This window comes from Sparus aurata, chromosome 7 (assembly GCF_900880675.1).
Source record: "Sparus aurata chromosome 7, fSpaAur1.1, whole genome shotgun sequence".
Taxonomy (NCBI): Eukaryota; Metazoa; Chordata; class Actinopteri; order Spariformes; family Sparidae; genus Sparus; species Sparus aurata.
In genome coordinates, this window is record NC_044193.1 from 35224091 (window position 1) to 35246497 (window position 22407).

The window sequence follows — 22407 nt, forward strand, 5'->3', positions numbered from 1 at the left end:
GTGCCGACAGGTTTCAAAACAAACAACTCGCAGGGAGTTAACCCTATAGTGACCAAACACTTTTTAGTGTGTGGGTTACACATGATTTTCTCATCAAACACAATCTTACTTTTTTGTTTTTAACTAGCTTGGTTAGACCAGGATAACAGTGCAGCTGTTCACACTGAATCAAGTCCTCCAAATTTCTCTTTCATAAGTGAAACTAGAATGCATAAAAAAGGAGGAGGTGTTAGTATTTTGTTTAATGAGTTACTCAAATGCAAGCAGATGTTTTATGGAAGTTTTACTTCTTTTGAATATGTTGCTCTTCAGGTAAACTCATCTTCTCGAGCTATATTTCTAAACATCTACAGGCCACCTAAACACTGCACGTATTTCTTTGATGACCTTGTTGAGTTACTGTCTCTTATCTGCACTGACTTTGACTGTGTGTTAATTGTTGGTGACTTTAACTTCCATGTCGACAAGCCTGAGGACAGATGGACTAAAGAACTGTGCTGTGTCCTTGATAACTTTGGACTCACTCAGCATGTGACACAGCCCACACACAACAGGGGCCACATCCTGGACTTAGTTATCTCAAAGGGTCTGAACATTTCTAAGGTTCTGGTATCTGATGTCGCTCTCTCTGACCATTACTGTGTTTTCTTTGAGAGTGATATATCAGTGCACACAAATGTTCAAACTCAGGTTGTCTCAAAGCGACACATCACTGAAAACACTGGTGACATATTCATTGATGCTTTCTCTTCCACACCGCCCCTCTCTAGGTTCTCTGTCAATCACCTTGTACTTCATTTCAATTCCAAAATTACAAATGTCATGAATGCCATTGCACCCACTAAAGTGAAGGTGGTCTCTGGTAAGAAAAAATCTCCTTGGAGAAACGCCACGCTAGTCAAGATGGAAAAAAAGGGAATGTCGAAAAGCTGAGCGCAGTTGCCGAAAAACAAATCTCCAGGTTCATTTTGACATTTATAAAGAGAGACTTTACATTTTTTATTTAGAATTAAAAAAGTCAAGGCAGTCCTTCTTCTCAGACATTATCACCAAGAACAAAAATAATGCTCGTGCCCTGTTTGCTACTGTCGACAAGCTAACAAACCCTCCTGTGCCAGTAGCAGCTGAACATCTGTCTACCAGGGCCTGTAATGAATTTGCATCATTCTTCACTGCCAAAATTCAGAACATTAGACAAGCGGTCAGTGCCACTCTACCAGGTACTGGAGGTGTGTTGTCGTTTTGTCCACCTAAACCCAACTATAACACCATGACACAATTTGATCCAATCAATGACAAAAACCTGGAAGACATTATACAGCATATGAAATCTTCCTCCTGCAGCCTGGATATTTTACCAGCAGGGTTCTTCAAAAAAGTCTCAGACTGCATGATTCCAGATCTGCTACAGATTGTTAACACGTCTCTTCTCTCAGGTGTCTTCCCCCAAGCCATTAAGACAGCAGTCATTAAACCACTCCTGAAGAAGAGAACTCTAGACACATCAGTAATGAATAACTATAGGCCCATTTCAAACCTCCCAATTTTAAGTAAAATAATTGAAAAAGCTGTCTTTCAACAGCTGAACAATGACTTAATAATAAATGGCTGTTTTGATGTTTTCCAATCAGGATTTCGACCACATCACAGCACTGAGACAGCCCTCGTTAAGGTCTTCAACGACATTCATTCAAACACAGACAGCAGAAAAATCTCAGTCTTAGTACTACTGGATCTCAGTGCTGCGTTTGACACAGTCGACCATGATATACTACTGGACTGACTGGAAAACTGGGTTGGACTCTCTGGTGCAACACTAAAGTGGTTTACATCTTATCTAAATGAGAGAGATTACTTTGTGTCTATTAGTGATTACACATCTGAATGGATGAAAATGACAAGCGGAGTACCCCAGGGCTCCATTCTGGGGCCTCTACTATTCAACATTTACATGCTCCCTCTAGCTCAAATAATGGAAAACAATGAAATTTGCTACCATATTTATGCAGATGACACACAAATGTATATAACCATCTCACCAGGGGACTATAATCCCATACACACCCTGAGTAGATGCATCGAACAAATCAATGATTGGATGTGTCAGAGTTTTCTTCAGTTAAACAAAGATAAGACTGAAATAATTGTTTTTGGATCCAAGGAAGAACGACTTAAAGTCTCTGCTCAGCTTCAGTCTGTAATGTTGAAAACTACAGACCAAGTCAGAAACCTTGGTGTGACTATGGACTCAGACATGAATTTCAGCAGCCATATTAAGACAGTTACAAAGTCAGCCTACTATCACCTTAAGAATATATCCAGGATAAGAGGGCTTATGTCTCGGCAGGATTTGGAGAAACTTGTTCACGCATTTATCTTCAGCAGACTCGACTACTGTAATGGTGTCCTTACAGGACTCCCTAAAAACTCCATCAGACAGTTGCAGCTGATTCAGAACGCTGCTGCTCGAGTCCTAACAAGAACCAAAAAAGTAGATCACATCACTCCAGTTCTTAGATCTTTACACTGGCTTCCTGTCTATCAAAGAATAGATTTCAAAGTCATGTTGTTGGTTTATAAAGCATTGAATGGTTTCGGGCCAAAATACATTTCTGATCTGCTGCCGCGTTATGAACCATCCAGACCTCTGAGATCGTCAGGTACCGGTCTGCTTTCAGTCCCCAGAGTCAGAAGTAAACATGGAGAAGCAGCTTTCAGTTACTATGCGCCACATATTTGGAACAAACTCCCTGAAAATTGCAGGTCTGCTCCAACACTCACCTCTTTTAAATCAAGACTTAAAACATTTCTTTTTGCCACTGCTTTTAACTGAAGCAATTCAAGTCTGTGAACTGCATTATTACTCTGACTCTACAGTCTTGTTTCTTTTAAAGCTTTTCTATTTTAGCCTACTTGTTTTGATGTTTGTTTCTTAATGTTTTTACTGGTCTTAAAATGCTATTTTTAATGTTCTTTAATGAAATTTGTATGTTTTTTAATGTAATTTGTGTGTGCCTGTAAAGCACTTTGAGTTGCCTTGTGTCTGAATTGTGCTATACAAATAAACTTGCCTTGCCTTACCTCAACAAACATACGGTCATGGTCAAAAGTTTCCATACACTTGTATGATACATGAATATCATGGCAGTCTTCAGTTCCCATGAGTTCTACAGCTCTTATTTTTCCATGATGGATTGAGTGGAACACAAACTACTTTGTAACACAAACCAAACATGAAGTTTGGTTCAATAATGAATTTATCATAGGTCTTTACAAAGTTTCCCTGAACCAACATTATGAAATCACGGTTCACTAAGTGGTGAACCTTTCCCCTATACTTGTATGTGTCTTTTGAGAATGCCCCTTTTATACCCAATCATGATAATATCACCTGTTCACCTGTTGAATGTTCTAAACAGGTGCGTTTGGATCATTCCTCAATGCTCTCTGTCTGTCTTCAAACGAGAGGAAGACAAATAAAGTGCATACTGATATTTATATTTTAACTGAGAGGTGTTTATGTAATAATTATTACATTTCAATACAACCACAAATACAGAAGTGCAAGTACGCAAGTGACACTGCTGGTTTGAATGTTTATGACAACTTGGATTTATAATTAATGATATTAAATGATACTGAATGTGGAATGCATCATTGTATGTAATATAATGGCCCCTCGTGTTCAATTGCTACATTCTGGTTTCAATTTACCACCTCTGTGTCACCAGTTTACCCAGTCTCCACAATGTTCGTATTCAGCCTCACACACAGAAAAAAAATCAACTGTGACACACGAAAAAAATGTTTTTAGAACTTAGAAAATGGAGCAGCAGAAAAAAAAAAAATCTCACTGGCCCCTCAGGGCTTCTGTAGTTATCAGCATCTCACTGAAATTAGATATACAACACTTGTATCAAGTGGGCTGATTTACTGTATGTGTTTTCCATTGATTGATAAAATAGTGGTCAGATCACCCGTGGTGTCACCCACAGTTTTCAGAAGAGCCAGAATGAAGCTTAAAGTGTGTGGTACCCGCTGTCGCCATCTTGGCAGCGCCTGTCACCGCCTCACTCAAAATTGGGTAAAAGAGGTGGAGCATGAGTGGAGCTGAAGCAAGCTGTCATTCAGCAGTCAAATATGAGAGAACTACATTACAGAAGATCATTGATGCATACAGGTTGAGATGTGAAAGTGAAGATTAATTAACTTTTTAATCCCAAAAGTTTAAAAACAAAACTATATGCTCACCTCAACTCAGAGGTTTGAGCCCTCCAGAGGCTCTGGGCTGTGCCCTCGCCTGTCTCCTCCAGAGCTCAGCAGCTTCAGCAGCTGTGTGCCAGTTAACACTCACAGGGTCACTTGTCAATCCAAACCACCAGCAGTACAGGTAACTGCACAGCAAGCCATATTATTATTTTTCAAAAGGCACCAACACCACAAACACAGCTGAGAGGTCAAGATCAGTGAGCGGAATTAACTGAGGTGAAGCCGACCTGACAGCTGTCACTCACAGCAACCACGGCCTTAAATTATTGATGACTTTAAGTCTTAGCAAGACTTAAACTAGTGAATTCTATAAAGATTCCCCCTTGTACATTTGAACAGTCATGTATTGGGAAACTAGCTAGAGAGTTTTTGTAGGATGCTGCTTGGTGTTTACTTGTTGATTCTATCATTTCTACACGGATTTACTCTTTAAAAGAGAGGCTGGCCCTTGTACGTATGGGGTGCAGATTTCTGTGCTATGCCACAGTTTGACAAAGCACAATGGGCAGCTGATGGGCAGAAACAATATTCTGTCTAGAATCCATTGTTTAATGACATTTTGTTGCTTCATTTGGAGGACTTGTTGGTTTTTTGATAGCCAGTCTGAGTTTGCCTTGTTGTTATATATTTCTCCAGTGTTAATACCTGGCCCTCTGTGCAGCTCGCCAGTGATTACAGAGACACTGCTCTGCTCTGCTCTGCTCTGCTCTGCTTGCAGGGACTGGAACCCCGATAGTGAGAGCAGTTACAGAAAGGCACCAGCTTTACTGCTCAATCTATGACCCACAAGTCAAGACAGATTACTTCTGATTGGATCACTGATGGCGCGTCTGACCTACAATCTGGTGCATTCTCATCGCCGTCTCTCTGGGAAATGGTTTCCATGGGAACAAGCCGAGGGCTCCTCTAATCTGTTGTTTTGCAGCCCTCGCTCATCTGGAGGCAGGCTGAATTCCTTTTTGTCAGGCCCATATTCTTCTGCTCTATTTCCTCACTGAGCTCTCTCTCTCTCTCTCTCTCTCTCTCTCTCTCTCTCTCTCTCTCTCTCCCTCTCTCTCTCCCTCTCTCTCCCTCTCTCTCCCTCTTCTCTCCCTATCCTTTGCTGCCAGAATTACCTCCTCTCTGTCTTTCTTGCTCACTCACTCTCGTCCACCCCAGTGTTAGGTTGTGAAATAGCTCAGAGAGATCAGCTGTAGGATCTCTGTGAACATGACAGCAGTGAAGCTACAACACTAGATTCCACTTGAAGCATTTATTGACAAGAGCACTAAACAGAAAGATCAAATAAGACATTCACATCAGAGACCATAGCCACACCTGTTACCATGACAATTGAGCCAATTGCAATTGCCAATAAGAGCTGTCCAGAAAAATGCCAGGAAGTTACTTTAGTCAAGATTATTTTGGCAAACTACTTCCAACATTTACTTTAAGTATACCTTAAAAAAAATATAACAGTATGCATACAATGAAGCTACAATATGCTTCAAACCACTACACATTGATAATAATACACACATAAAAAGTCTATAATTAATTAAAAAAATGATTAACACATTACAGTCCTTAAAATGACTCGGACTCCTTCTCCTTCATTAGAAATCCCAGAATATCTAAATATGTTAATATTTTTCATTTTACAACTTTAGCAACTGTACACAAGATGTCCCCTATATCACTGTAAAGTCCATTCTCAGTGTATGTGAACTGGAGATTTTTCCACATCACAAAACAATATGAACCCTTCTTGATAGATTTAGTTTGATACATTTTTTCTTCTACAGCCATTTCATAGCTTTTAACATTATTATTACCAACACCAGTTTGTAAGAAAACTTATGAAGATTAAATCCCACTGAAAGTTCTTAACTTTTACAGAGGAGCAATAGAAAGCATTCTCGCTGGAAACATGCCAAATCGGCATGCACAGCCCAGGACAGGAAGGCTCTACAGCAGGTCTACTGAGAATCAGTGATATTGGTGAAGTAAGATGTCTGCCCAGAGCCCAAATGATACTGAAAGACAACACCCACCCCAGCCACAGAAATACTGGCAGACTTGATGTCATATGGCTATAGTTGTTTTCAGTATTCCAGCTACTAGCATAATGGTACCAACATGATGTTGCCCTGCACAGTACGTTTTCATATCATTTCCTTGCTATTATTGTTCTGCATGCTAATGTCCTTTCCTGATTACTTTTTTAATCATGCTATTGCAGGGTGACAATGACCACGGACCACACATAGAGTCAAGTCTCCTGTGGACACCGTAGTACCGTACTTTTGGCATAGTCAGTAGCTGTAGACAGGGTTGCAGAACTTTGTCTAGAATGGGAAGGTCCTCATATCACTGTCATTAATAAAGAACCTTTCAACTGGCTATTAAAATAGTCTTAATTTAATACCCATGCCTCTGTATGACCTGCTTTACAATACGAGTAATGATGTTAACAGAAGTTATTTTTACTGAATAACTAAAATCAAGGCAAGTTTATTTATATATATCACAATTCAGACAAAAGGCAACTTAAAGGGCACAAAATTACATTAAAAGCCATTAAAAACTAGGAGGGAGACATCAAGAAACAAAGCCATGAGCAGCAGCCTTCTGAATCAGCTGCAGCTTTCTGAAAGATTTCATTTAGAAAGGATTTTAGTCAATTTAGTGCTGTACCCACCCAGTTTTCTAGTTGGTCCAATATTATATTGTGATCGGCCGTGTGAAATGTAGCCCTGAGATCCAGCCCGGTGTGTGAACCAGACAAGTGTGCTCTTTAGCTACTGCTAATAGCAGTAAATCTGTGCCCCTTAGGATGGTGCTGTTAAATAATATAATATTATATATATTATATAATATTATCATATATAATATATTGAATGATGTAACTGTCTCTGAATGCTTGGATTTCCTGTTTTTGACTGAGACTTGGCAGAGGGAAATACAGCCTCTTATTTAGCAGACACTTTTGTCCAAACCAAATTACTTAAAGTAGTTCATACATACATTCATAGACAGATGGTGGTGGCTGTCATGCAAGGTGCCAACCAGCACATCAGGAGCAGTTTGGGGTTCAGTATGTTGCCCAAGGACACTTTGACATGCAGACCAGGGGAATCAAACCAGCGACCTTCCAGTAACAAGATGCTGGCTCTACCACTGAGCAACAGCCACTATACCCCATGACCATTAATGTCTGTTGTTTTCTTTGTCTTTTCATTTGGAATCTCTGTCTAGTAAACGTATAAGTTCCTCTTGCATCTTTAATGACATCTCAGCTGATAACTTTACCGAGTATTTTGTGGAGAAGATTAGAGATATCCGAACCAGCGTCATGCCCTCTTCTACTCCCATCTCTGCCTGTCCAAGTTGGCCATGAACTTCTTTTCTCTAATTACTATGCAAGACATCATTGATCTTGTGGGCAGCATGAAGCCCTCCTCAAACCATGTTTTTTTTTTATTATTTAACCTTTATTTAACCAGGAAAAAAGACTCATTGAGATTAAAAATATCTTTTACAAGAGTGTCCTGGCCAAGACAGGCAGCAGCATATTCATACATACACACAAACACAAGGTAGACATAGACATTAAAAACACTCAGCATTCAAAACAGCAACATTTGAAGGTCAGCTACAGTAATAACAGCCTCAGGCAAAACATCTACAACCACATGTTTCTGCCTCCAGGTCATCCAATTTCACCTTAAAAGAGTTTAACGAGACCAACTCATTATGTTTCAAAGTTTTTTGCAACATGTTCCAGGCAGAGGGAGCAGCAAACCTAAACGCTTTCTTTCCCAGTTCAGTTCTGACTTTTGGGACAGACAGCAAGAACAAATCCTGAGACCGAAGAGTGTAAGTCCCAGCATTACTTTTGTTAATGTAGGACAAAAGTTAATGTTGTTATGTCGAGTCTTTCTGTCTGGAGCCAAATGCAGAGCGAGCAGAGGCAGTAGTTGAGGTACCACAGCATTTTTGAGAATTCGGAGGGGGACATAGTGGAGTGAGCCTGGCTGGTGGGCAGGCATGCAGGCGGGCAGGCAGGCACGGTCGTCTGGGAGTTCTGAAAGCCGGAGTTTTCTGCCACAAGGCAGAACAAACACACAATCATATGAGACGGAGCTCCCCAAGGAATAGACACAAGGAGATCCATGGAATGTAGAATGTTATTTCTGGGAACAAACACAAAGTGAACACAATGGTTAGAGGCTATTGATTTAGTCACCGTAACTGGCAGAACAATCTGGCACCGCAGTGGGGATGAGACCGGGGTTATATAGCAGAGGATGATGAGTGGAATGATCTGCAGGTGTGCCTCTCCACTGCTGCCACACCCACAGGTCCAGACACACAGGTAAACAGGAGCAGGTGAGGAAAAAGGGGGAGGGGGAAGACAGAAAAAACACAACAACCCGACTGCCACGATTGGACCGTGACAGATGTCTTACCAACATCCTTTTTTACAAAATGTACTTGTGCCATTGGTCCTAGTCTGGTCCATGTTATAAATACTGCTCTTGAATCTGGTTGTGTCCCCGTTTATGTTAAACATGCTGTGGTTCAGCCTCTGTTGAAAAAAACAAATCTTGATCCATCACTTACCAAAAACTGCAGACCAATATCAAAGCTGCCGTACTTTTAAAAACCAAAGAGTAGTTGCCAAGCAGCTCACAGGAGTTTTGTTAAAATGTGATTTTTCGGACAAATTCCAATCTGGTTTCTGCCAGAAGCATTCAAGAGAAACATCTTTACTGAAAGGAACTAATGATATAATGATGTCCTCTGATGAATACTCTGTTTTGTTTTTTATAGATCTTGGTGCAGCTTTTGACACTGTTGATCGTAGAATTCTGATTAAGGGACTAAAACAGTGGGTTGGTGTCTCTGGCAGCCGGTGGACTGGTGATCCTCCTGTCTGTCAGATAGACGTTTTTCAGTTTTACTTTCACAATTTTAAATTAACCCCATTAACGTCCGATCCTGCGGCTTTGTCCTGAGGTGTTCTTCAGTGTTCCATCTTGGGTCCTATGCCATTTGTGTTACACATGGTCCCCTTTGTTTATGTGATAAGCAAAATTTAAAGGTATTTCTTACTATTGCTATGCTGTTGACATCCAGTTGATGGCTCGGTGTATTGGTTCCATGTCCTCTACAGAACAGACTAGTCTCAGTGTGGTATTTGACTAATCAGTCAATTTTGAAAATCAAACCAAAACATTCACACACGTTTTCTCCATCTGAGAAATATCGCTAGATTCAGATCCATTGTATCACAGTCTGAGTCTTTCAAGTGACCGGGCAGTTATAACATTAGTATGTGTTCAGGACGCTCTGAAGTGGTTGAATTGGTTTAGAGAAATAACGTTCCTCGTGCTTCAGAAAGGCAGAATGGTGATAAAGATGACCTGAATGATGAGCTTGTAACTTCTTCTACTACAGTGATGTGAGGAATATTGGACCTGGGAGCTTTATCATTCAAATATTCTGGGTAAGTCCACTTTTTTCTCAAAACTCCAGACTGCAGCTTTAAAGTTTAAATTTAGCCTGCTGCTTAACTGCTAAGATTTTCGACTTTGGAATATTTGGTCTGAACAGGACTTTCATGGATCAGGATCATTTCAGGAAGTGAATCAGTTCAGTTAAATTACTCCCAAAAAACAATTATTTGAACTTATTGTTAATAATTAATTAATATTTACAGTTATGACCATTTGCTAGCAGTCAATTAAAAGTTAGCAAATGTTTCAGGCAGTTATTCATTAAATGTATCAATCTTTATTGCGGTGTTAACAGTTTTTTCATACGGTATATCATACTTTATAAAGCCTCTATTAAGACTAATAACAGACTATTAACAGATAATAAAATATCAATGTTAATTAATTCATAAATTGCATTACCAAATGCACTAAATAGTATTAAATAGCAGTTCACTAACAGGTAACCCATGTGTCTGATAATCCTTCATTAATGGTGTTAACTGTACACTATTAGTTTGTAAAGGTACTATTAACATTAGTTCATGCAAAAATAAGTATTGAACAATGCCTAATTAACACATTAATAACCATTAAGTTACTGATAACATCTTGTCATCCCAAATTTAAAACATGCAAAATTTAAGTACTTCATGTGAAATTCAAAAGTGATTTACCAATTATTCATTGTTTTCACAAGAAAGATGAAGAGAAAATTAGTGTACTGTAATGTATGGTCATTTTCAAACAAGTTCTGCAAATTGAGTTACAGGTGCAATTGAAAAAATACAAGAGACAACATTTTCATCCTAAACTTTTACTTTTTTCTTAAGCAAGAAGAACTGAGCAGATAAAGAGATCAAACAAATCTTCAAACTGTAAGTGGGGCACATGATCATGTCATAAATCTGACTGAATTCAATCAATATATGGACACCACACTCTTGCTCAAAAAGGTCCTGAATCAAGGTGAGGACTCTGGGGTTCACATGAAAACGGGATGTGCTTGTCTTCTCCCCTTAAGTGTCTTTCTCTGGATTGAACACCTTTGGAAACAGAAGATAACAAAATACACAGCTATTTTTGTTTCAAAATAACCACAGGCTCTCTGAACTCCATGGACTCATATTTTTTTGATACAAGGATATGGCTTTTTTTATATGATGGACCTTACCATACTGTATTTCTGTGGAGACACTGGTATCATTTTCTGAAAAGCCAAAACCACAAACTGCATGTTTAATTGTGTCACTTTACAGTGACAGGTTGGGGGAAAACGTACAACTGTCTTTGACATGCAGAAGCTGACTGCATCCTGGCCCAGCCATAAGATATTCCTGAAATATCTGCGTCTGAAGCTTTTTTGAGTCTAAGCAATCTTGGTCTGAACAAAATCTTTCTTACACAAATCACATTGACATCAAAACTTGAAACTGGAGAGTTAATTGCCACACATCATTTTCTGGATTTTGCATTTCATCCCCAATTAATTCAGGCAGCAACATCAAGAAATTCTTGTTCTGGCTTGACCTGAGAGTTTAGACACCTCGGGGATCACAGCACATGGCTTTGTGTGTCTTCAGGCGCTCTGGATTTTCAATAAAGAACTGGTTAGACTTAAAGCGTTAGTTATCACTTCTGTCACAAACAAACATCTTAATCTGTTTCACAAGACTGTTGGGACTAAGAAATTCTTCAGATTCGTATGTGCTATTGAATGTTTGCTTCACAGGTATGTAGTTTTGTGTCATATTTTCATAATTTCCTGATGTGACATTTTAAGGCTCTATGCTTTTTAACATACTTTTGCATGTCTAAGCTCTTGAATATATTGTTGTCAGTGTTCCCTGATAGAGAACAGATCTGAATCCTTCACACAATCACAGATTTTAGCAAGAGCATTGTCTGCTAGACTCATTTTTGGTGGAATGCACCAAAAGTGTTGAAGTGTTACCTAAGGAATACATGTTTTTGACTTTATATTTACAATAAGGGTCATAAGGAGCATTAATAAATGGTTGGTTACAGTGAATAAATAATTACATGGCACTGTTGCCTATAGAAAGTCGAACTTAATGGATAAAGGTTTTCAACTTACAGTAAGGCTCACATAGAGCATTAATTAAGGTTAATTATGAGTATCTGTGGATCTGATGACATAAATGTTAACAAACTTCTTCATCAAAATTGTAAGTTATGAATAAATATTTCTATATCATAAACTGTTAAAGGTGGAATATGGAATATGAGCTGAATGCCGCCATCTAGTGTCTCAAGATCGTAGTCGCGACAACAAAAAGGTAATTCCAGCGGTCGGGTTGCCAGGTTTGGACAAGGCAGGAGGATTGAGCCGCCTCCCTTTCCTCCATTTACTGGGTGTGGAGGTCGATGGGTCACGATCAGTATTCTCATATCTAGGATCAACGTGATATAATGAAAATAAGTATAGCAGAGGAGTTTGACCGACAGGTAACGTTAGCTAAGTTAGCAAGCGAGTTAGCTTACCGATCCAGGAGAAAGTTCGCCATTTCCACGTGTGTTTTGATGCCATGGAAATCCTTTACCTGAGTCCATCGAGCGTATGCTTCACCGATATTTACTCTGGTTTTTGCTCTTCTCCGGTCACTCAGCTGCTGGGACAGATAACGCACCGTTCGCTGGGGCTCCGAAGAGCTTGCAGACTCCGCCATTTTACCCAGTGTCAGCCTAGCTGTGCCGAGCTTTGCTGAGCATTGCCGAGGTTGCGATGTTGGCAACCCGCAATGCCGGCCGCTATTTGGCTGGTACGATGTAAACAGGAAGTCATTGTCAAACCCGTCAAAATTTCTTAAATTATTTATTTCAGACTAAATATAATTTTTCAAGGAAACGCATTACTTTTAATCTGCGCCCCTCTAAACGCCCGGTGGATGTATTATTTTTGAAAAAATATAGCTTTTAATAAGCATATTACATATTCAACCTTTAATAGAATCTTTTTCAAACTATAAATACATTTATGAATTAAGGCCTTGATTACATATTTTTCTACACTGACATTATCTGATTTTCAGTATCGACGCATTAGTGCCAAAGCGACGTCCACCTCTGAGGGAGCCGGAGGTGGACTTTATTTACTGTATATACAGTTGGGTGGTCTGACCCTCCAAATGGTCACCAGATGCAGTAAATCAGAGGGGTCTGAGATGACTAAAAGGGAGAAGAGATAAGAAGAAGTTCTGCATTTTTGACAAATATTGGATCAGCTAACCTGTTATTTTGATATTTCTCCGCTTACAACTCTGACAAGGGGCCCCAAATAGAGCTGTGAACAAAATGTAATCTTGATTAACATATTGTATTTTATAACATTACATGTATTTTGTAAAAAAGAAAGAAAGAAAGAAAGAAAGAAAAACATTTAAAAAAAACAGAAGTAAAACATCTAAATCTGGGAGGTAACTCGTTGCTGAAGTAGGAAGCTTGTAGCAGGATACAGCGGGATGCCGCTGCATGTGTCGCTTTTCCGCCCCCTTCCTTTTGGTTTCGCCCAAACCGGCCAGAGCAGCAAGATTCTCGGCCTTTATCCCTCTGCTGCCGATGATGATGATGATGTGGAGGAGGAGGAGGAAGAGGAGGAGGAGGAGGAGGAGGAGGAGGATGATGATGATGATGATGATGATGCGCTGCAGCTCTGAATGAAACTACAGTCAATGGCTTGCTGCTGGACGTCTGCGCGATGAACGCATTTGTTTTTTACAGTCGAATGTCTGGAATAACTGTGATTATGGATATCCTCCATCTTCTGTGGATACTGCCAGCGGTGTGGGCTGTCGAAGGTAAGCCGCTGTTCCACTCTCGTTTCGATGTGAATGGTCGAATGTGTCGCGTGCAGAGAGCAACAGGGATATACATCTCCATAATGAATGCCTTCCCGTGTTCTTACCGTGTTTCCAACAGAGGAGACTCCTGTGTAACACTGAGGCAGTGTTCCGATGGAGCTCTGTTAAAGCCTGGTTCACTGTGAAGTGCTGAGGCTGCCAACATGTTTGTAGGCTAGGCTGGAGTTAATATGCTTCTCTGGCTTTTACTATGTATTTGACATCACTGAGGGCCACCGGGAGTATGATACACTATTATTCTTGTGAGTTGTTTATATCTTCGCGCTGTTATTGCTCACTTTGGGATGGTCATGATCAGTCAGCAGCCTTCATGGGATGCCTCTGCAACATGTGTGTTAATACAGCCACTGTATAATATAGGCCTATGCAAAACGTGCATACAATACGTGAATATAAATCATAGTCAAATGATGGGAAACAACACATAAAGTCAGTGTACAGATCTGTAACTGAGTCTGGTATGATTGAGGACTGGTGAACCTCCAGGATAAAAGCACGCTGATAATGTAAGCAGAGAACAGGTGGAGCATGTAATCTATGAATATTTAACAGTAATCTACCCACGTCACACGTCCCACCATGCGTAATCGCTCTCTCTTTTTTTTTTTACATTTTTATTTGTATGTGCATTACGTGAAAATAATTAGAAGATTACGCAGGCTACTTAAAGGAACAGTTCAGTCAAAAATGAAAATGGAGTCATTTTGTCCTCTCCCCCATGTTCATGGAAAGTCAGCTGAAGTTTTGTACTCTCTGAAGCTTCATAGTAAAACAGCTGCAGCAGTCTCTTCAACAACTGAAGAAGATGGGGACTTGTTTTAAAATGTTGGGAAAAAACCAAAAACATTATTGTATATTTTTTATATAGTGATAGGACATTTTTCACACCGATGATGCACACTCATGCTTGTGCACCCTGCAGTGGGTGCACACTGATGCTTTTAGCTTTGCAGCTGCAGTGAAGATTTCAGCTTAAAAAAGGGATGTTAATAATGTCTTTTCAAATCAGTTTGGGGTCGCAAACTAGAGACTATGATTATGCCGGACCCATGATGGCTATGATATTACAGTTGAATGCATGTGATAGTACTTTAAAACCGTCTGATTTTCTGCACTGTTATTCTCATTTCACATCTCAGATTCGTAGCAGAACTGAGTGAAGAGCACACACAGTCGTGTATCTGTACTGAACAACCTGTAGGTCAGGAAATCAGCAGTCTGCTAATGCAGCTGAGTTCACATGTTCACTTACAGAAAACCAATGTAACCAAGTGGTGGTTACATTAGTAACATGCGGGTGAATCTAATTAGGCAGGTTGATAAGAAAAAAATAAACTGTACATGGAGACTAGTGCGCTGAGAGGCAACAAACTTTTTCCATTTCCTTTCCCAAATCACATACACCAACAACTCCTGCCTTACGCCTACTCTGAGAGGACTCACAACTTTTTAGTGCTCTCTTGTGAGGGATGTTTAAATCAAAATATTATGATGGTATGGGGCTCAGCACCATCAGCCATCAGCAATCAACACTACCCACAACTCATGTTGCCCAGCATTTCAGAATACAACTGGATATTTCTTATACTGCAATACACTCCTGCAACCGGGGCCAAATGTATATACCATGGGCAGACACACAAAGTGTACTTAAGCCACTTTCCATGCAAATGTCCAACTGTATAAAACTCCACATAGGATGAGAATGTGTATACTGGTACACATTTTTATGACCATGCGTACCATGTAGAAAGACACTGGAGTCGGATAAGTGTGATGTTGCGATTGTATTAGGATTACATCTTTAGTTAGTTAAAAAAACCCTTCACTATGATTACACAGTGATGCTGTGTTGCTTACCTTTTTTTACTGTCTTCTGTAAGTATGTTTATCAGCTTGCATCATGAGAATTATAATGATAATAATCTTTGTATATATAAAGATTATTTTTCTGTATTATTGGGGAATAAGTATATCTTCAGGTGTGACCTATTATCAGGGTTCTCAGCCTCTCGCTTAAATTCAGACCACTTTTTTGTTTTTACTCCTCAAAAGTCTGCAGCTCAGAGCTCACAGCATTCACCGCTTCTGTCACCTTCTGAAGTTTCACTCGCTACCAGAACTTCAGCCTCCAAAAAATACAAATTTTTCAGTCTTATCAATCATTACTTCAAGTTCACAGTCCATAAAATTATGCTGCTTCTTCTCAGCTTCTTCTTAGTAACCTTTGCCACTTTTCCTGTGTGTTTAGAGCTATTTATAGTAAATTGAGGGAACAGTCGGATGGCTTATGGACATGCATACAATTTCAGGATGTATAAAGAAAAGACATGCAGGGAAAAGATGCACGTTGGGTTTAATAAATCTGACGACAAGACTGCGAATGCATGTTTCCTTTCCTACACCTGAAAATACACAGAGTTTTATACATTTGGCCCCCCGGTTGGCTGTGATCCAATTTACAGTAACTGATGACATACACATTTGTTTGAGGATATGTACCACGTCAGCATAACATCCAGTAAAATATTAAAATAAAACTGAAAAAAGTAAAACTTCTTTTTCTTGGTTTGTAAACAAGCTGCTGTTACTGCTGGGAGAGAAGGCATGTTGGATCAGAGTCAGCACAGACTTTCTTTTACATTCTGTCAATTATTTATTATTTAGTGGTCAACTAACAGAAAATCGCATCTAATTCATCTGCGTGTTTTCTCTGCATGCTGGGGATAAGTATCACATGGTTTATAATATACCTAAAAGTGGAAAACTTACATTATGCTTATCATAGAGAAAGGGCCTTTAACATATCGTATGTCTTTGATTTCAGTGTACTCTTCCCTTCATTCATTTTTCTAATGATAAGTAATGACCGCCACCTGTATCTTAAAATCTAAGATTTCTTCTGGTCCATGCATACCCAGGTGTATCATATCTTTGGGATGAGAGCAAAAGAGGACAATGTTTCTAGAAAATTAGATTAATTAAAACCACATGCATACCTTCTATTAGGGCTGTCAAAATTTCCCAAAATTGACACAAAGTTTTTCATTCTAAAAAAACACATAGGTTTGAACATTTCGGTTTGTGCACATTAGGTTCTCTAGTGCCGTGTCCATTCAACATGTGGCTGCTCAGAACAGGCCTTACTTGGCCTCTGCCATTGCAGCTCGATGCTCTCTCAGCATTCTCTGTCACTACAGCATGCTCCCGGGAATGTATTGCTTCAGTTGACTCCATTTACCATCAACTCTGATTGAATATCCACATAAAATGTGGCAATTTCTCCCTGAAGGACTTTAAGAGTCTGGGCGGTTATGTGATGATTTGATGCTGGTCACAGCTTCTCCCTTGGGATTGACAGCCAGATTGTTTATTTCACATCAGTAAAAGAAAAAGCTGCCCCAGTGATGATGGATTACTGACAACAATGCAAACAGTGTTGAAGCAGCAAAATGTGCCAACATGCCAAGAACTAGTTGTTGTAACATCCAGTCATTCTCAAAATTGATCTCCATTCTCTGGCCTGTTTTCTTGAAGGATCCTCCAGTATTTGCCCAAAAGTATGTGGACACTGGGTATTTTTGGTCAGTCTTATTCTAATTTATTGAAATCTCAATCCTGCAGTGTACGGTGATATTTTAGAAGAATTTTCTTCCAGCTTTGTTGTACAGGTTGTGTTGTGTTCCTTTCTGTTTCCACATAACAATGGCTGCATACAAAAAGGCCTATAAAGATATGGTGTTTCCACTTGGTGTGGAGGAACTTGACCGGCCTGCACCGGCATTTACCTCAAGCACCTTTTGGATGAATTGGAATACTTGACTGACAGTTGTCACTTAGCATCAGTCTTGTGCCTTCACAGTTAAGCAAGAGGAAATAGGAATAGTTCGCCACAAAAAACACTTTACAAATGACAGGCTATAAATGATGCAGTTTGTGGATTGAAGTTCTTAATGTGCGGAGGGGCAAACAGTTTGTCCTGATCATCTAAACACAGGGGTTCTCAAAGTTTTGATGGCAGAAGGCCAATTAGGGGAGCCAGGATATGATTAAGGGCCACACAGGAAAACGCTTTTAAGATTTGTGATTGGTCACACACTGGCATTCAATGTTAAATTCCTTGAGAGCCAAATTCACCTGTTTGCAAAGAAGGCCACTCAATTTATCTGTCCCCTCAGGACTGACAAATAGTTGTATGCGGATTGGTCTGGATATATTGATCCCAAAAGTTTCTTTCAAGGATCAATGCTTAGATTAAAAAATCTATATCTAAACCCAGTAATTTGGGGTAAAAGTGTATTTTATCATCTCTCTATAAAAGCCAGAAATCTCTGTCTGTCTGTGTGTGTGTGTGTGTGTGTGTGTGTGTGTGTGTGTGTGTGTGTGTGTGTATGTGTGTGTGTGTGTTCCTCAAATATCTCTGCGGATCAGGATCACACTGACCCGAGACTTTCAACATGGCTGCTGCGTGGTTCAGTGGTGTGCAACTAAGCATTTGCTTGGACTGCAATGATACCGTGAATAAATTATTTCATAAATGCTTTACAAATTCTGCAAGCATTGTCCACCGGAGCCACCACAGTCACGTGCACACCAGAGCCAACCACTGCACACCGTGGCCACGTGCGCACCAGAGCCAATCACTGCACACCGTGGCCACGTGCGCACCAGAGCCAATCACTGCAGAGCTCAAGCCCACGACATACCTGAAGAAACAAGCGGATTTATACCTGCAGCGGCGCGAGCTGGACCGGGATTTTGCCGGCGGTTCGGTTCCGTTCTGTGCATCTAAACTGACTGTTGTGGATTAATGAGATTAAATGAGTCTGTTCGGGTCTGGGGAGATCCGGAGACGCGCAGACAACAAAGTGGGATCGGAATCTGTGGATGTTCGTGTACACGACCCACCGCCCGAGTCGACGGAGCGGACGCACTGGCACGTCCAAAACCGGATTTAGGGTAAATAATGTCGTAATTGCCGTTACGTTTGCTTTATGTCTGGTGCAGGAAGAAACAGTAAAAATGTGCTTTTGTCACAAGCGGATTTATACCTGCAGCAGCGCGAGCTGGACTGGGATTTTGCCGGCGGTTCGGTCCCATTCTGTTCTGTTCTGTTCATCTAAACTGACTGTTGTAGATTGTAATGAGATTGAACAAGTCCAGACCGAGTCTGTTCGGGTCTGAGGAGATCCGGAGACGCACGGTCAACAAAGTGGGATCGGAATCTGTGGATGTTCGTGTGTAGCTAGCTGCTAGCCGCTAACCGACCCACACGGCCTAACGTTACCTACCGAGTTGACGGAGCGGGCGCACCGGCACGTCCAAAACTGGATTTAGGGTAAATAATGTCGAACTTCCTGGTGCAGGAAGAAACAGTAAAAATGTGCTTTTGTCACGAAAGTGTCCAAGCAGCAAGTTTGGTTGTTGAGGAACAGGAAGATGTGGGAGGGACATCGGCGGATGATTGACAGCAGCAGTGATGTGTTGGAGACGGCGACAGAGATAGCGAGTTTTGAGAGTTGAGAGATTTGGGACATATAGCGTGTTTGGAGTGTATCGTTAGTGTGTTATGTAGTGTTTGGTGTGGTGTGTTTAGTGTGTAGTGGAGTCGTGTTGTGAGGCAAACCAAGGAGGAGACGGCTGAATGTGGAACAGGCAGGAATGAGCTGAGCCCTGAGCCTGAGGCATTGCCTGCATTTAAATGTAAATAGTTACACATAACTTTGTAAATTTCAAAAACTTATGCACCAATTTAGTAAACAACAATTTATATTTGCATTATAACTAATGCAATTGGTTCATTAAACGTATTTGTGGTTTTCACAGTAAAAAAACTAACTTTTTCTACTCTGATTTTATGTTATTTTGTGATTTTAGGTCCATAGTGTTAATATAGTACCTTAAAATGAAAAAATAACTGTACAGTCACACATGTGAGGTTGTGCTAAAAATAATTACACCAAGTAAGGCAAGGTAAATAGTTTTTAAGGTGAAATATAATGGTATAATCAAAAGTAGTCAAAAACAGTCAATTATATCCCTGACGTCCCACCTTCAAACACAGCCTCATTTGGCCATCCATGAAAAAGCTACTTAACCTCCCACTTTTCTATAGGAATACATGCTTCCTACGGGCAATGCACTAGTCAACAATAACACAACAACACAGAATAAAAAAGAATGTAACAATCTGGATTGTAAAACAGATATTGATTGAAATATCTATATCAAAGGTGGAATTAAGGATTTAGCCATGCCTCCAGTGTCACATCTGGCTGGTGTGTCAAGAAGGAAAAACACACAAAGTCTGTTGTCGTGTGGCAAGTGGATTCACAGGTGATATTGCATTGCGGCAAAAACACAGTATCCTGTTCATTTAAATCAAGTCATGGCTCTAGTGTCAACTTTTGGAGAAATGCAGCCCAACATCATGTTTGGGTGGTCAATTGCATAAGCTGGCGATCAGACTATGACTGAAGCCACAGTGGAGAGTGAAGTTATGGGTTGTGTGTATTCACTCAGTTTGGCTTTGTGCACCAGCTTAAAACAAATCTGTGGATGCTGGCGATCCACAGATTTGTGCGAGCATCCTGCTTGCAGCTTGATATGACAATTTCAGTGCATTTATTTGTGTTGTGCTTATCTCTGAATTTTGAGGAAATGTCTCTTCAAAATTCCTATGCTTCGTCTCATAATGCCGTTTGTGGACTGTGGCGCAATGACTCTTGGGTATTCTGTTGGTGTTGGTGTAATTGTGGTTCGTGAATGTGTTTGTGAATAAGATGATATGTAAGATGGTTGTGGGTTATTTCACGTCATTTGTTCTTTGATTAAATGGAGTTGAGTTTTAACAAGGATGATAAACATTTTGGCACCATGAGTGAAAGGGTGTTTGCCGGGAGAAACTCCCCGTCTGTTACAACGTTTGCGTTATTGATATTACATGACGAAATGGGGTAGATCTACTTAAACTACGTCTGGCCTTTGTTATTGCTGCACTGTAAAATATGTGGGGCTTGTCCTGGTCAGAGTGAGAATGAATGCAAATGTTAAATCCCAACTTTTCTGAGTCGCGGATTTTTACTGTCCACTTTGTAATAGCAGTTTACTTGGAAACACGCCATTTTCAATCTTTTACCACCGGCAAAATGTGAATACGCGAACTGCTCCGAAAATGAAAGTGAAAGTTAAAAGTTGCGCTCGCAGCGGTGAGTGACCCAGCTGTCTCTGTATCGTTGGCATGGAGACAAGTCCCGGTGTACACGTGCTGACCCAACCAAAACCCATGGTGAAGGAATAAAAGTTCGGGGGCCACAAACAGGAGGCCGGCGGGCCGGATGCGGCCCGGGGGCCGCCTATTGAGGATCGCTGATGTAGACCATCTGGTGGTTAGCAAAGCATATAACCACCAGAAAGTTATGATAGCTCGTGTGGAGCTTTTTCAGTTCTCAGAACAGGATCCACGCTGTATGTGATGAACATATGACTAAGAGGTACTGTGGCAACACCACAAACCTTGTTAAGCATTTGAGATTTAATCTCAAAAAAGGATCTTACGAAAGTTATGTGGTCTGAAGAAGAGACCTCAGGCACTGGCAAGCATATTTCAGGTACAGACAAAAAAGTGCAATTGACTGTTGAGAAGAGATTCCTCTCTGTCTAGGATTCAATTTGTCTGTTGATGATCAAGCAACAGTAGTTCCGCACATTCTTTAAACTATAGAGGCCATTTAATTAAGGCTTTGAACAAAGTACCTATATCGAAATGGTAAAAACCTGGGTTTTACTTGGTATCAGATTGGAAAGGTATTGGGCATCGCTACTGACAAAGTAACAGTTGGTGATTTTTTTTTTTGGCTTTTCCATTTCATTTCCACATTAAATTGGAGTATTGTCATCCACAGATATAAAGCACTAGCATTGATGATAGGAGGAAATCCCTGCAACACTGACAAGATGCCACTAGTTGCCATAGAACCAGTAGCTTTGTGTCATTCATGTGGTCACGTTGTCTTCCCTAACCAGATATATACATCACAGGGGGCAAAGTTTGACACTGCAGCCGAGGAGTGTATCAAATGTGGACTATTGAAAGTGAAAGGATTAAAATCAACAATCTGCTGTTGTAAACAGCTAACCAGTTTTACTTGACAGGACACATTTGCAGGAATGGAGCACACATGTTAGATCATCCAGAAGAGAGTTATGCCTCCTTACTGCCTGTCAGCTCTAGCTGTATTGCACATTATCATGATGTCTTTTAGCTGGTGTCGTTGCTGCCGTTCACACTCTTTGTTTTCTCTCCTTGAGACACCTGAACCGAAACACTGCTGTGATGGTGTGATAATTGTGTTCTTTCCAGCAGGAAGACGTGTGATTTGATACAGTACGTAGTGCTGAGAGGAAACACTCATTAGAGGCTGAGTACTTTATGCCTCTTTTCATTGCATCCCTATTGCGGGTACTGTTGTGTGAACATTCCAAGTCCAACTCCATACAATGAAAGATTGGTGAACTTAAGTTAGACTGACAAAAGTCAAATCATATTATTTATTTTTTTCTTCTTCATTTATATGCAGCACCCACATGTTGCAGTTTTTATTGGATATAAACTCTTGGAACAATCTTATGAACTCAGTATTGTTATTTAACAGTTGTAAAATCCATAGTGGTTGGCACTACAATAGTTTGTTTTACTGCTTTAATATCAACAACCTTGTACTCCACTGTATACATTTTCAACCAACATCACACAAGTGGCAACCTCCAGTGCTCAA

At 40.3% G+C, this 22407-nt stretch overlaps 1 protein-coding gene across 8 annotated transcripts in view; it reads left to right on the top strand.

Moving 5' to 3' along the window:
- The first annotated feature begins 13350 nt into the window (after positions 1–13350).
- Positions 13351–22407, top strand: part of ephb2a (eph receptor B2a) — a 73229-nt gene continuing 64172 nt past the window's right edge. For 5 of the 8 annotated variants that reach the window (XM_030423503.1, XM_030423507.1, XM_030423504.1 and 2 more), the window contains exon 1: positions 13352–13567. In XM_030423503.1, the coding sequence (XP_030279363.1) occupies positions 13468–13567 (100 nt within the window). In that variant the 5' untranslated portion in view covers positions 13352–13467. Of the gene's footprint in view, positions 13568–22407 lie in introns of all 8 variants that reach the window. The other 3 variants (XM_030423505.1, XM_030423506.1, XM_030423510.1) reach the window with 2 other exon arrangements.